General features: G+C 34.1%; 2 protein-coding genes across 4 annotated transcripts; one reads left to right on the top strand and one right to left on the bottom strand.

Annotated features, from left to right (window-relative positions):
* Positions 1-1088: 1088 nt before the first annotated feature.
* LOC147407007 (transmembrane protein (DUF2215)) lies at positions 1089-9355 on the bottom strand. Of its 3 annotated transcripts, none has more exons than XM_086435378.1 (10): positions 9217-9355; positions 6575-6800; positions 5471-5628; positions 5007-5152; positions 4507-4569; positions 4322-4414; positions 2753-2914; positions 2521-2627; positions 1898-2061; positions 1089-1817 (listed from the first exon to the last, which is right to left on the bottom strand). In XM_086435378.1, the coding sequence occupies exons 2-10, from the start codon at positions 6760-6762 to the stop codon at positions 1546-1548; spliced, it is 1353 nt and encodes a 450-aa protein (XP_086291504.1). In that variant the 5' UTR covers positions 6763-6800; positions 9217-9355; the 3' UTR covers positions 1089-1545. The 3 variants fall into 3 exon arrangements, with proteins under 3 accessions (XP_086291504.1, XP_086291503.1, XP_086291502.1); XM_086435377.1 differs by having other exon boundaries at positions 9198-9333; XM_086435376.1 differs by lacking the exon at positions 9217-9355 and adding an exon at positions 8675-8883.
* Positions 9346-10959, top strand: LOC147407006 (uncharacterized). The gene is made up of 2 exons (XM_086435381.1): positions 9346-10549; positions 10713-10959. Exon 1 carries the CDS (start codon positions 9346-9348, stop codon positions 10450-10452), a length of 1107 nt encoding a protein of 368 aa, XP_086291507.1. The 3' UTR covers positions 10453-10549; positions 10713-10959.
* The last annotated feature ends 5663 nt before the right edge of the window (positions 10960-16622 follow it).

The following is a 16622-nucleotide window of genomic DNA, read 5'->3' as shown; positions in this document are numbered from 1 at the left end:
TGTTTTGTAATATGGTTGGTCATAGTTACAATTTCTTTGTTTGACAATTTTGTAAATTAGGCGAGTTAGAGGATGATTTGTAGAATTACAAATTTACTCTAAATGACAATATCATATTTTGTTGATAAGATGGATGGAGGATGTTTTTGCACAAGTTGTTGGGGGATTTGGGTGAGATATGGTGCTGTAAGAGGCTAGTTGCTTCGCTCCTGCTAGTAAGGCCTTCAGGTCCTCAACCTCCATTATCAAAAAAAAAAAAAAACAAAGTTAAAAGAGGTTTTTAATGAATGGCAATGAAACCCATCAGAATCTGGACTTATTTACTAGTTTGGGGTTTACATGGGTTTCCAGACCCCTTCGAGGTTTCCCTCCGTATAGTTGCCTGAACTATAGGAGTTTCTTTATTTGTTGGATTGATGTCAATGCACTAATGCATTTGCTATTATGGTCATGTACTGCCGAAAATGGTTAGGTAATGCACTATAATAGGTTAAAAAATGTATTTTTTGTGTCCGGTGGATTAGTAGAAGAAAAAAATTCATTTTTTTTTTCATAGATTACAAATATTTAAATCATTGAAAAGTTTTTTTTTATATCCAAAAGCATCTGACCTGTTGAGACTTAAAAAACTTAGCTGGTATTTTCATAATGCCAATATCAGACAAGATCTTGGCAGCAGAGCTACACCAAATTTGTTGACCAAAAAATTGACACTAGAGACATCATGGTCCTCTAGGAAAGCAACAACATCCACATGTGTTGGCCATCCCCTCCAGCCTATAGGGGAGTGCCTAATTTGGTTCCATAAGCTTTCCCGGGTAACGATGAGGCGGTTGTGGTTACACCTCCTCGGGTTCCCTCTTCGTGGCGTAGTACATTTGGAATCAGAATCCAAATCCATCCATGTTTTCACTAGGGAGACTCCTAACTTGTTTTAAAACTATGAATACTATTAGCTCTTATCTTCACTATCAAAAGTACACACTGCACACCCTAGGCAGAATTCTCAACAATTGAAAGAAAAGACCATTGGTTATCTCATTTGATCTATGGAACTACCAATAATTTACCATGATCAATGTGAGCCATTTCCATCTCCGAACCACCAAATCTTTTTTACTCTTATTTGAAAAATGTATCTCAGTATGATCGAGTATTTCTGTAATAGTTTAATAGATTTCAAGCAGTTTAAATTTTTTGGGTTATTGTTATTGCATCATATTGGATTTCAGAAACCAAGATGGAACACAATACAACAAAAGAACAATTAAACAATTAAGACACAAGTTAAGGCCATCCTCGTCCCAATAGTGAGTTGACTAATGATCCATCACCCCATATTTCCTCAATTGATTCATCCTTCATTCCTTTTGTTTTTTTCTGAGGTCAATTTGGTGATCGATGGGGCCTAAGCTGTTCAATTGGTTGACAAACTAAAATGCAACCAAGATGACATGGGTAGGAGTCCAGCTTATAACCAACCCCAAATAATGGTGGAAACCAATTCCTGAGATTTTTAACACTAGAAAAAGTGGAATGGATTTCTTAAAACCAATGGAACCACCTCCGACGACGTTGCTCAAAGGAACCACTTCGGTTGTTGTTGGCAGGAGCTAAGGTGATCCTTTCAGCATTTGTTACAGCCCACTTGCTAAAGTCGGGTGAAGAAACCAACTCTTCCAAAGCATTTTTGGTTGAGTCTTTGGTGAACTTTTCCCACTCTTCTTTGGAAAATCTTTTCCTTTCAGGGGTATTATGGAAGGTTGAAAAGTAACTATCTGAATCCAATGGACTAGAAGCTGGAGTCTTTGCTAAATCTGAAAAGTTCACAACAATAAGAATGGGTGGAACATAAGAAAGAAAATTGATAATAAATAATCAAAGAACCAGTACAGACCTATGACAGGAGAATTGCAGGAATACAGTGCGAAGCGTTCAGCTCTACGTCTAAGTAACTCGGGCTTTTCTGACCTGTGTAGGTATTCATCGTAAGAATCTTCTGGGGATAAGCCTTGGATCTGGGATCTTCTGTGGCTGCTCTTGGGTGTTCTAAACAAGCGCCTGCATGTAGTAGTAAGCAAATGATTCCATCCCCACATCCATTGCAACAAACTCTAAAACTAGATAACAAATAGGATGAAGCGAAATCAAGATGGAATATGGGGAAAGAATTAAAGAAACCAGAACCAAATGCTTCCAGATACCCACATTTACCTAGGATTGTTGCAACTCTAATGCATGAAAAGGAACCACGTTACTATAGAGTAATTGATCCAAGAACAATAAATCAAGCAAGATGCAATCACACAAAACACAGATTTTTACGTGGTTCCCTCAAGATTGAGGTATGTCCATGGATCACACCGATTCTACTATGAAGAGAAAATTCGCAGCTACAGATTACACCCTTTCAACAAAAATAGATATTATATATACCCTTAGGAAAATCTAACTAGGGTTTTACATAATACCAGTGGATTACGAAAATAGATATGCTCAGGAATTATAGGAGAGGCTTACTTATGCATGCGATGTATGAATCTTGACTTCGTAATGCTCCTCATTAATGATGAGATCAGTATCCCAGAAACCAAGGCCTCTGATGCTAGTACAGGATCCAGAGAACTCTAGAAACAAGTTTGGGACTTTGTAGTAGTCAATTTGTGAATCAGATTGTCTATATATTTAACAAGGTACCTTTAAGGCCAATAAGTTAATTTCACTAACTTGAAAGATAAGAGGTGAGAGGCACCTGAATAATCATAACAGCAGCGAAAAATCGGATGGACCATGCAACAAAAAGAGCTATACTTAGATCAACAGATCCATCTTCTGCCAGGACAAGTTTGTGAACCACCCAGAAACCCAACCAAGCTCCAGCCAGGACAACACAAACCAGAAGAAATATTACCAACTGCAATTTACATTTTATTGATAAGCAAGGCATCATTATTGCAGGCTAACAATAAGAAAATAAGTTGTATACGTGCCCCTACCCCCAATGATGTCCACAATGACAAACTTAATGAACCAACAAATGCATAAAGTTACCAAATATTATGTGGAACCTGGAAAAGTAAAAATAACCAAACAATTTTGTAACGAATACAAATGTTACAGAAGATGTCTAAATTTATAACAGTTTAAACAGGCTTCAGTATATTTCACCATTTTATCACACGTTTCTCTTCAAACAGGAAAGACTAAATTGAAAATATCAGTATCGTAATGTGCATAAATTTGAACTGACCAAGAAAGAAAAGATTCCTACTCTCTTAAGTGGTTGATTTTAACATGCTAGATGCTACTTAATTCCTTGTAACGATTCCCCTCTTAGGCCTTCTCTAAGATCCAACTCATACTTGTGCATTTGATACAAACTATCTAAATGATGGGCTAACTCATGGATGGACATCCTAAAATTCAGAAAGATTTAAAAAGTCCTAATCAGCCACTTTACAGTCCAATATTTGGACAGTTATGATGCACCAAATGTGATTTTGGGGCTATGACACAACTAAGAGTTGTGTCTATTCATTTTATTTTGAAGAACAAGAGGCATGTCTGTTGTAAGGCTTGTCAGAGAACTCGCTGGAAAACTTGATTAATTGCTCTTTGCCGTTCAAAGTGAATGGTTTCATTTTTTATATTTTCTAATATTCCCAAATGAATGAAATGATAATGAACAAATATTTGATTTAGCACTCCCATCCGATTTCAGCTCAGTGTTTAACTTAATTTGGGCTTCCAAACAGGTTTAAACTTTTTCTTTTTAACAAATGATTTTAGGTGTAGGTTCTTTCTGCTAAATAATTTTCTGTAAAAATTTACCTGAGAAACATAATTGAGCCAATCGACATGTTATCTGAGACACACAGCCAAACAACCCTTAAACAGTTAAACCACACATGAACCATCATACATCCATCTTTTACTTAGTGATCTAATTAGACGAGCATTGCCATTTTCTTTCTGCATCTTTAATTGGATGTACTTTTTTGGGGGCTAGGATCTTTAATCTGATGTGAATGCATGTACTTGTGGAAGCCCAACAAAATTGAGAAAACAAATAACCTTGATTTTCTCTTAATTGCACAAGTCAATGGGATATGAACTACTTTGGAATTTGCATACTTCATAAAATATTAATGGAAAGAAGCTGTGGAGGTGAAACGCAGATGTTCAATACATCAATGCGCCAATTCACATCTATCTATGGTAAATTTTTACACCCATGTCAAAGATATAGATACAGAAAATTTTACTTCATGACAGATGTGCAAGGCAAATTTTGGAATAAAGCAGAGAAAAACTTACATACAGGATTGTACATATCTTCACTGATTCCAATCTCTACAAGTACTGAATGCAATAATCTAGGCAAGTAACGGAGTAGAAAAGATCCGACACCAACCTGAGAAATTAATAACAGTAATTACATAAAATTCCTTCAAGTGAGAAAAAAAATGAAAGAAATTAAAAAAATGGTATATGGTTAACACTCACAAAAGATGAGTACATAAAAATTGCGAGTGAACTCTTTCGACCAGTTGGAAGCAGCTTCATCCCCTGTCAATAATTCATATTATGGATGGCAATAAAACAATGAAAACACCATACATGAACTGAAACATAGAATGCTGTATAAGAATGTTTTGATTAAACAAAGGATAACAAATTATGCTAAGTATGAAGCAAAAACAAGTTTAATATTTTATTTAAAAATGCGGAAACAAACTAACAGAAAAAAAAATAAGACACTTCAGCACCAATTATGGAACATCTTTGATGCTATAGCTTTATAAGGTAGTAAGAATACGCTAAAACCTCTTTGTTCGTAAAAACATTGACGCCTCAACGAATACTTTACAATTCTATAGCTGAAGGAAAGCAGAGAACAAACTCCACAAAACATGAACGATTGCACAATTGAAAAACCAATCAGCTTGACAGGCAGAGAAGGCTCTCACATAATATCAATGATACAATGAATAAAATATGGTTACCTGAAAAAGGACCATCAGTATCACAAGGATGATGCCTACAGCCATGGCACTGCTATAGTAAAAAACAATAGACTTGCTCAAAGTAGGTGCCATTGTTAACATGACTATACCCAAGACCAAAAATATTAGACGATGCAACAAAAATTCTGCAAAAGGGTAAGTGAATAAAGTCAGAACATTCAGTAGCAGGCAAGTATTGTTGACAGATTTTTTTTCAACCTAAATAAATATATCTTCTTCAATGGATATCTCAAGGACTTCCAAGGATGGACCAGGCACCTGTATGTTCTCCAAAATCTCCTACTTTTCTTCTTAAATTATTAAACTATTTTTTTTTTCTGAAAAAAATTAAAATATAGCATTGGAATTTCATGGCTAATATCTGTATTATGGTAGGAAGAAAAGTAAGAAAGATTAAATAAAATAATAACCAACTATAGAAATTTAAATTCATTAAAATATACCTTCTTCAATGGATACCTCAAGGACTTCAAAGGATGGCCCAGGCATCCGTGTGTCTAGAAGCTTGCTATCAAAAGGTGACATGGATCGAACCCATGAACCCTTAATAAGTTTCTCCCACTGACCTTGAGGGCACATCCCTAACCCGAGAGACATATTCCTGTGAAGAAGATACGGAATTGCAATGCATTATAATGCAACCAACCCAACGAGAAGCAAATAGCCACTTTAACATAAGCGTAAATGGCTACCACTAAGTAGTTTGTTAGTAGCTACCACTTTAAAGTTACTGGTTTTTTTTTTTTTTTTTTTGCTAATGAGAATATAAATTAACCCGATATTACCTTCTAAGAGACATTAAAATCCTACTGATTGCACCAGGTGCAATTGACATAAAGATAAGCTGTTCAAGAACTTAAATGGGAAGAATCAGAAGTGAGAAGTGGCTATAAACTAGGATGGAAATAGCCATTTTGAGTTTCAGATGAACTAAGAATTCTCAATTAATAATTTATCAAAAAAAAAAAAAATCTCAATTAATCAATGGTCATATAAAATGCTCCGGTAGCATTTGACACATTACATTTAGTGAATTAAGGATAAAGTTATATATTTTTGCATGTGTCATTGGTAGAATATGAAGCATGGATAACAGGCGACGCAAAAGTGCAGGAATCATTTTCTGGGAATTATGCATATTTATGCCCATGAACCGAGTGGATGTACAAGGGTCCACTCAGTCCTTTGTTATAATAATCCATATTTTTCTTGTAATCTTATTTGAGACAATCTTCCTGGGAGATATTATTCACCATAACACTTATGGATTTCACATATGGAGTCTCTGAAGTAATCAATTAAAAACATTTATCAATATGAAAAAATATCAAAGATTTACAATAACGATTTATTTCCCCAAAAGAGAAGTTTCAATAAATTTTTCCAAGGGTAAAGTCAAATCAGAAATAACAACCAAAACATCTATTTTTTGTTCAGGGCTTAATACACTTCAGGTCTTGGACTTGGAAAACCGCTGCTTATGACATACAATCTTTCTAAAATGTCCAATTTTGAGGTGCTAATGTACTACTAAATTTATGACTTACCTGTGGAAACAAACCTCAACATTTTTATGGATGCGAACTTTTGGACTCCTATCCGCAATGCTCACATTCACCTTCACTGAATGGGCATACTTCCTCAGATCATGAAGCCGTGACAGGCCGCGTATGTGAACTCTTTCACACAACATCAAGGCACCAGATTTAGAACCTGGAGAGCTTTCCACCGGCATGCCAGAAGATACTTGCACAGTGGTGGGCTGACCAACAGCTGCAAAACCAAAAAAGGAAACATCTATGAATATCAGATAACTAAATCAGTAAAAGAAAAAGGCCCATAGAGTTGAATAATTTTTGTAGTACACACAATCCTCTCAATCCCTTAGTTACGGTTGCATAATCAAGATCTCATTCTCAATTTCTCACCTAGTTTGCAGAAAATTCCACCCATTTTCATGGAAGTTATTCTCTGAAGCATGTCTCTTTGCATACATTTTGATTCATAGCATCACGTGGTGGATACCATCTCCTCAGAAAAGGTACTACGGAATATACAGTTAGAAAGCAATACCCATTCTTAATTTGATATTTTATAAATAGTTCAAGTAGTTTTAATGTATTTTTATATATCTAGATACCTTTAGTATACCCAATGCCCCATGTATAGATATCTATAGATTGTATTCTCTGTATGTTATAATATAACAGATTGAGTATTGGGTTGTAATATCTTTCTCTGTAAGTAACATAGGCAATGGGACAACAGGTTGGTTAAATAAAAATGCAAATAGTGAGAAGTTTTGTTGGGTAAAGATTTTCACACCTTTGTGTGACTGTCAGACTCAAAAAGAATGTCATTAAAAATATATCTGTTTGGCCAATAGATTCAACTTACATGTGGACCACCTCACTTACATCATTGAAGAACACATGAAACTTGCCTTCATAGGTTGCATTTGACCCCGCCAAGGGAACTCCGTCTTAACAAGTTTATTAGGGATCACAGTACGTTCTTCATTACAAATGATACCTTCCCTCCTTGTTCACTCATCTATCCTTTAAACAATCTAATTAGATTTAAACCTCATGATTAAGTAACACAACTCTAGCTAAATAAGATTGCTATAATTCAGAAAATGGCCCATTGACAAAAAAATTTGAGTCTAACAAATTTAGTGCAACCTTTAAATTCATTTATAAGAGCATCTCCGGCTCTATCTCAGATCCATACTCAAATTCTAATTTGAGTAAAAAGTGGTAAAAGCTCAACTTCTTTACTCGGACCAAATCAAAGGAAACTCAAATCTTTATCCAAATCAAGGGAGACTCAAATCTTTACCCAAATTCTCAGTCGTCATATTTGAGTAAAAATTTGGAGAAAGAAATAAATTTTGGGGAGAAGATGGGAATTATTAAAAAAGATTTGTGCAAAAAAATGAAGTATGCTATTAGAGATTGTCAGTTTATGGCGGGAATGCTTCATCTCAAATCTGAGTAAAAAATTTGAGTCATGGCTGGAGATGGCCTAACAATAACATAGCTAAGGATCAAAAGATAACTTCCCTGCCATGTTCCTCATCATTTAGTTTCCTATTTTGATTTATTTATTTATTTAAATTATCTGTTTTGATAAATGTTTTTCAAGTGAATGTCGGATTAAACAGCCATATTTTTACTTCAAGAAGGAAGAAACCCAAAAAGTAATCCCATACTCACCTTTTGGGTTTCTTCCTACTTCGAGTAAAAATATAGCTGTTGGAGACGTCTCTTCTATCACCCTTCTTATAACTGTTCCATCGAAGCGACCAGTTAACTCAATCTACTAATTTTTCTACAATTGCTGTAAGTAGTTGTTTTGCAATTTAATTTAGTTTATTGTGCCTTCTTACGTAATATTTCTTGTTTTATATTTCTCTTGCTTACTTCATTGACGTTAAGGACATCATCCAAACAACCGAACCCTAAGCTTAATCCATCTAGGTCTACAACAATTTTTTTATGAAAAAAAAAAAAACACTAAACGGTTAATATCTCAATGGGTTCTCCAAATTACACAAACAAAGATGACTGAATTCCTAATATTACCAATGGAAGACAACAAAGAAAAGAAAACCCTAGATTTTAGCAATTAGAGAGAGAACATACATAGCGAGAGTTCATTAGCAGCAGAAACATCGATAAAGAACGAACTCAAAATCGCAAAGAAGGAAATCATGGAGACGAAACGAGTGGAAAACCGAATCCACTCTGATGTCTCCATTGTTTCTTCAATTCTAGGGTCCGAAATTCAAAAATCTGTGGAGATTGGAAAATGAAATTAGGGGGCAAAAGGAGGGAATTTTTTATTATTTCTGGAAGAACATTGTTTAATAAAATTTTGGGGTTCAGGGACAGGAATGGAAATTTATGCTTCAACTGGAAAATGCCGTCAATATTCATATAAACTACGATAATGCCACTACCCTCTAGGATTGAATAGTCAGATCTCAATGGTATTTCTGTTAAATTTGAGTATGTCTGTGGTATATGTTTCTGACTAGAAAACAAATAGTAAATGATAAGGGATATGATACTTTTAGTCATTGGCGTACGATCGTCCTGAGTCTTAAACCATCAAGTGATCAGAGATAAGTCCATCCAATGGTCTAACGTTTCGGAAGATATTCACCTTGAGCTGACAACAATACCTCTGTGCTTGATTCCTTCAGGTCGAAGTCGAAGAGTACAGCCATTTCAATGGCAGAGGTCTGCGATCTTCTTTTATAACTGTTTATCGAAGTTTTCTTCTCCAAACGTCTTCTTTCTCAGATAGAGAAATGGAGGAGATGAAGAAGAAATTTCCGTCTCTCCCTCCAAACTACGTCTCACTCCAACAACTTCAAGAGCGGAGACTGAGAGAACAGCAGAAGAAGCAGAAAGAGAAAGAAGAAGAAGAAGAAAGAAGGATTGAAGATCAGAGACAGAGAGAAGAGAAAGAGAAGCTGAAGAAAAAGGAGGAAGAAAAGAGAAAGCTCCAGGAATCTCGAAAAACCCTAGAAATCAAAAGCAAAACCTCCATCAATCGTTCTGACAGGAGTTACCACCAGAAATTCCAGGAGAAAAATCGTAGGGTAAAAGAAGAGATCGATCTAGATTCTAAAAAACAAGAATCAAAGATCGTTGTAGCTGTTGCATTAGAGATTCCCGATCCGGAACAAAAGCTCGAAGAATCGATGATGAAGAAGAAGAAGAACAAGAAGAAGAAAAGGAAACAGAAAAAATCACCACCAACTGAAACCCTAAATGCAGATCTGAAGGAATTTGCGCCATTGGAAATCGATCGGGAAAAGGTGGTTCCGGTGGTTCAATCGGAAAACGGCGAAGGAAAGAACGAATTAGCGCCATCGGAAATAGATAGGGAAAAGGTGATGATTCCGGTGGTTTTATCGGAAAACGGTGAAGGAAAGAAGAAAATGCGGAGTGGATTCCGGTCAAAGAACAAAAAGTTACCACAACGTGAAACTGGTGAAGTTTCGCTGAATCAGACCGTGGAATGTGCAGGAGGAATTGGGTGTCTCACTCTTGTTGATGATATCAAGAAGTTGGAAATAGACGGTGAAGTAGGAGTGAATGAGAATAGATCAACGGCTAAGATGAATCATGGTCGTTGGGAGTTGAGGGGTGGTTCTAGAAGGCTCGGTTGGCGGCTTCCACCTAGAAATTCTAATCTGATGTGGGTCAAAAAAGAAGAGAATAGTAGTGAGAATTCATCTGTATCTCATCACTCCGGTGGTCGTCGTCGTCGTGGTGGTGGCAGTGTTAAAATATCCCAACCTTTCCGTGATCGTCGTGGTGGCAGGTTTAAAGCATCTCACCATTCCGATGGAAATTTAGATGAAGAACAAAAAATGCGAAAATTTGAAATTAGAACACATAATGTCTGAAGGCCAACATGCTCAAGCTTGGCGTGCCACAAATTTAAAGGATCCACACCACCATCTATAGGAAAAGGCCGCCATCAGCAGCAGAAAAAGATGAATGGTAAGTATTCAAGTAGTATAGGCCTCCTCTCTCGACATCCCTATCGACAATAATCATCCTACTAGACTAGTCCTAGTCCTGAAAAACACAATTGCTAAGGTAAAAAAATAGTTATATGACAGTATTAAAGTGATCTAATCATTATCAATCTGTGTCTTGTTAGGTGAGGATTTTGGTGGGCTGGCATTGTATGAGATCTTGGTAAGGAACTTGCATATTTTGTTGAGATGGAGATTTTTTTTTTCTTTATTTCGGTACTTGTCTAGAGAATTTTTAGGCTTATAATTTTTTATATGTTAATGTTTTTATCATATTTTTGTAATTTAAAATATATTAATTAATATGGATTTGTGGATAAAATTCAACTATAATTTTAAGATAGTGGTTTCAAATTTTTTATTTTCTTCTTATTGTCTTTCATTATCTTTCATTGTTTTGTATAATAAAATAATTAAATTATACAAAGGGGTGAAATAATTTAAAATTTTAAAATTTATATAATAAAACACAATTGTAAAGTCTATTTTTGGAAGGAACAAACTTTCTTCACGTTGCGATAAATACATTTCATCAACGTTATGGGTTTGCTTAATGGTAATTTCAAACCAATATGCAGTGAAAGTTCATAGGTCGTGAGTTCAATACTAAATATGAGCAATAATTCCTTGAGGCCACACGTAGGGGCACACCTTCAATTACCCAATGTGTGTGATGTGCGGAGCATTGCACATGCCCGGGGGATGGGACCCATATGCCTTGGCCCAGTCCCTAGCTTTGATCCTGACTCTTCTAAACAAGTTCAAATACCCTTGTCATAAAAAGGATAAATATCCCATCTAATTATATTTTTTTGTTGAATCTATTTTATTGTCTTTCCTTTTCATCCTTCTAATTAATTTCGTAATATTTTTTTTTTTTACTCATTTAATCTAATTTATTATTTTTCATCTTTTTTTAATTTAAAAAAAAATAATAATACCCCTTAATTTTATTATTTTTTTCTTTTACCCCCTAAATGCCAAGAAGATTCCCATGCGCATGACATAGGCCAACTCTAGTAGGGAATATAAAAGAGAATTGAGGTGTGGTTCGAACTTGGCTGGGTGCCTTAAAAGTGTGATTTCCTAGGGCACATGTTAACCACACCGTTTTTACCAGAGAGATTCTATTAACATGCCAAACTTTACATGCAATCTCAATAATCCTTATGAAATTAAACTTGTGTTTGTATATATATATATTGGTGTATCAAAAGTAAAAGTTGGTATATTAATAAAAACACTCTAAAATAATAGTTCCCTTAAAACCCACTACACTCCTTGTAGAAGAAAAAACAAGTCAGTGAGGAGATTCTAACACCATAAGCATAATTACTAATTTTTTTTAAATTACCAATAAAATAAAATATTGTTTCCCCAAATTTTTTTTTTATATATATATATACATATACCTATGTGAATGTATAAAATAGCTTAAAATTTTGACCAGACTAAACATTATTTAAAACAGTCAACAACATAATCACTCTATGATTAAAATCGAATTCATGGTCAACCTTTTAAGAGAAAGATTTTAACTTAAGAAATAGATCTTTTTCCTATGCCTTTTACCTTCTTAGGAAGAAAATACTTTCACAAGATTAACTATGAAGAGAAAGAAGTTGTCTCAAAGTCCAAAGTCACCATCGTTCACATTTTCTAGCTCATATGACTAGAGGAAGAGAATAATCTATAAATACAATACAAAGTTGCGAAATAAGATGGGATCCAATTAAAAATTAAAGTACTATAAATTTAGAGAGATTCCACTAACACCCAACTTTTACCAATACCACACCAATCCTTTTGAAATTGACTAATAGATTAGTGTGTTGTAAGTAAACGTCGGTGTGTTAATAGAATATATCTAAATTTAATTAATATTTTTTTTATATCAACCCACACCCTATTAGGATTCAATTCAAACTTTCTTTGTTCTTCCTTATCACATCCGTTTTCTCTCAATTTCATTTTCGAGTTGATCGTGTAAAAGGGGTGGTTCTATTTGCACACACCATGATAGCCAATTCTACCTACTTTTAAGTGAAAAATGTATAAAAGAAAATTTACATTTTTACCCACTTGTGTTTAGTTTTGGTCTTCCTTGTCAAATTCATTTTCTTTCAAGTTCATTTTCAAGATGTTCATGTAAAAGGGGTGGCTCTATTTACACACACCAAGATAGCTAATTGTACCCACTTTAAGTAAACGTTTATAAAAAAAAAAAAATTAATACATTTTTACCATTTTTTGTTTTCTCATTGCACCTATCACAACTCACCAAATAAAATCCCACTTTGTCTTCTTCTTCCTCCCTTCCTTCCTTCTATCTTCATATTTATCTCCTTTTAAGTTTTGTAAGAGGTTGAACCAATGAAGATAAGATTTTATATTTTTTTTTTTCAAGTTATCTTAATTCTTTTTTGTTTTTATTTTTGTTTTTTTGTTTTTATTTTGCATTTAATCACAAAAGAAGTTGAAAAATAACTATTAAAACTTCCAAAACGATGATTTTGAATCGAAGAATGCAAAGATTTTTTGACAAATTTTGTTCGATAGATTAAGACCAAACTTGTTTTAACAAATTCGATATATTTATCAAGTATTACCAAACAAATTCGATAGGTACCTATCAAATAAAGCTTTTTACGAACATTACAAAATTAATTCAATAGGTACCTAGCCGAATATTACAAAACAAATTAGGCAGGTACTACCAGACAAAACGTTCTCATGTGAATGGTTTTGACTCAATTAAAGATGTTAAGGTAAGAAAAACAAGTGAGATTAAAGCTTAGAACCTTTCTAGATACAAATAAAAAGAAATGAACGATATATATAGGGAAGCATTTGGAGACCCTAAAAAGAGCTAAATATTTTTCAAAACATGGGTTAGAAGTTTAGGAATGGGTTAATTTTTGGTGAGGATGATCTCTATGATGAAGAGATCATCCTCACCAAAAATTAGCTCATTTCGAAACTTCTAATCCTAGTTTACAAGTTAAACAATCGTGGATCGTTCGATTTTTATGAACCACTTTCGATGATGAAGAGATCATCCTCACCAAAAATCAGCCCATTCTAAAATTTATAACCCATACGTTGAAAAAATGTTTGGCACAATGTCTGGCTCTCTTTAGGGCCTCTGAACACCACCTATTATATATGTAGGGAGGGAGGGAGAGAGAGAGAGAGAGAGGAATAAATGGGTTCTATAACTTTTGGAGGGTGCAATGAGCAATGAAGATTAAAACAAATTTATTAAGTGCATGCAATTAGATATTTTCACTTTTTGATGGGTATCGCAAGAAAGTGAGTACAATAAAAGACATTTTGGCTTGTGCAAGTAAAACCACCCATGTAAAGAATAGAAAAGTTTTTAGTTTAATCTATGATTAATATCTACCTTCCTTTAGTCCGTATTTGTTATAGTCTAATTAATCAAATTGGTTGATTTATGTTTCTATTGAAATGAATTGAGATTCATAAGGGGTTGGTCAATGGTGCTTGAACAAATTTGTTTTGAGTGTGTATTCATTTTCTATCTACATATATGCATTGATCACAAGCCACAATATGGTTAGAGCACTTATGTTATTGAGTTTATAACAAATGCGATTAATATGATTTCATAACCCTTTTCTATTTTATATGTTAGTCACCAATTAAAAGGAAACGATTTCTCTAATGTTGTTATATCAAACAAAACTCTATCCAACCCAAAAATTCACATAGTGTCACAGTTGTCTAACAACATCTCCTCAACAGTACAATCGAATCACTCATGAACGAATTCTCGTCAATATCGAATTTGTACTCTATTTACTAAACTTAAGTCTATATAATCAAATTAAAATTAACATCTCTTAGTCAAAATATCACCCAACAAACATTATTTTCTGAGTTTGATTCATTGAAAAAGGGCATAGAGCCCCGAGTCCTCTTTTAAACAAGTCTTGTTTCATCCTAATCTGACATTAGAATGAAGTTATACCCGATGCGCAAAGCCCTATTTCAAATTCGAGGAATAACCATACTCTTGTAATATTTCTATTATTACTATTCATTTTTTCCTTGTTTTATAAACTACGAATGAAAACAAGATCATTATAACTATACTATCATCTCAACAAGACAATTGATAAGATCGAAACATAATAATTACTTTATTTGTTCGTGAAATTTTCAGATATTCTTCTTCAAGGTGCTCAATCTTTGATCTCCTCTTACTTTGTTGTTTCTTCTTTCAACAATGGAGGATTAGGATTTGGCTTTTGGACCATAAAGGAGATTAAGATTCTTACAATAAGAAAGAGACTAGGTTTTTTGAATTAAAAAAGGGTTTAATGGACCACAATAGGGATTCCATCTCTATTCCCACGATTTGATATAAATTGGGGATCAAAGAGCCCTCTTAAATAACATCCACGATTTTGGCATAAGTGGAGGCCATGTGGAATATGCTTATTTGATAAGAGTTCTCTCTCAATTTCTCCTATTTGGTTTGTTAACAATTTTTTAAAAATCGGATCGGACTGATGGTTTGACTAGGTTCGATCGAATCTTCAAGAATTATTGATTCGATTCCTGATTTAACCGGTAAAACCAGCATTTGTTACTTTGGGATGGCCGGTCTTCAAAATTGAAATGAGACTTAAGTCAAATGTGTTTTTTTGGTAGAAAAAACTGTGCTTACTATCTTAGTAATATTTAAAATCTTACTAAGGGTCATTGAGCTTAACTGGATTATCAAATAGGTAATCCAACGCCACAACCCTCTAGGTTTCACAGAAAAACTTAGATAATTTTTTTTTTAAATAAAATTTTTTTTTTTGCTTGATTCGAGGTATTGAAATGAATGGCTACTGAACTCCCAAGTTTAAGAACATATATATCAAATAGAAAATACGTCCAACTGAACTGAGCCTTGGTCAGACCCCGATCCAACTAACTAAGCAAAATTTATGTTAGATCATTGGTTCGATTTTAAAACATTGGTTGTTAAGAGGGAGAGAGAAGAGAAAAAATAGGAAATAAGAGAAAAGAAAAAACAAATGTGAGTTTTATTTCTCTCCAAAAGTGGACAGCTTTGGAGAGAAACCTTTTAAACTATTTTATAATTCCAACTCTTCCCTAGATCTTTTTTAAGATATTTTAAAATTTCAAAACTAACCCAATTTCTCTCATATCAATCTAAACATGATGGAGAGGATCTCGTTTCTCTTCTCTTCTCTTCTCTTCTCTCAATCCAAACATAGTGTTCAAAAAAAAAAAAAAAACCCTCTTAATCAAATATAAATACCCATTTTAGGTCTGGGTATTTACCTCCCCGTGCTTTTTATTCATTTAAAATACCTTAAAAAACCAAATACTTCTCTTGGAACTAGTTATTTACACTCAAACTTTATTCATGTGTTTGATTTTTTTTCAAAATAATCTTTTAACCTAATTCGGGTTTGATGGGTTGAAATATTTTTAAGCCTTACCTTTGCGGGATCAATAAAAAAACCTTAACTTATATATTTTTTTTTAGACAGGCCGGATTAATTGGCCCGATTAAGCTTTATGGGCCTGATTTGACACCCCTAGATTGAGGATATAATTAAGCTTCCTTTATTGACTCCAATAAATCTGTAAATGAGATTAGATACAGAAGATACTAACATAATGGACAATATCACCCAATATTCCCCACTCCATCAGATGAACAATTGAATAGTGTGACATTTCTAGTGATACCAAGGTAAATGGATCTCTAGAAAACTTACATCGATCCTTAGGAAACTTACAGTTTTCCTCTAAAAAAAATGTCTCTCTTGGATGCGTGTAAGTCGTAACCATGCCAATTGCCAAACGTCCTCAAAGGTCTTATAACGAATCCAAAGAAAATGACTGAGTGACTTCGTCAACACTGCACTTATGTGGTAGTGCATAGAGAAGTACTGATTTTTTAACTTGTATAATCATGAGGAAAGAAATCTATGGTTATTTGTGCAATGCAACATCAACACAATGTTGAACATAGTGTCTGACAA

Source organism: Akebia trifoliata, chromosome 3, assembly GCF_017979445.1.
Source record: "Akebia trifoliata isolate Shusen 1 chromosome 3, ASM1797944v1, whole genome shotgun sequence".
NCBI classification, from domain to species: domain Eukaryota; kingdom Viridiplantae; phylum Streptophyta; class Magnoliopsida; order Ranunculales; family Lardizabalaceae; genus Akebia; species Akebia trifoliata.
Note: the sequence above shows the minus strand (reverse complement) of the source record. Positions and strands in the feature narration are given on the sequence as shown.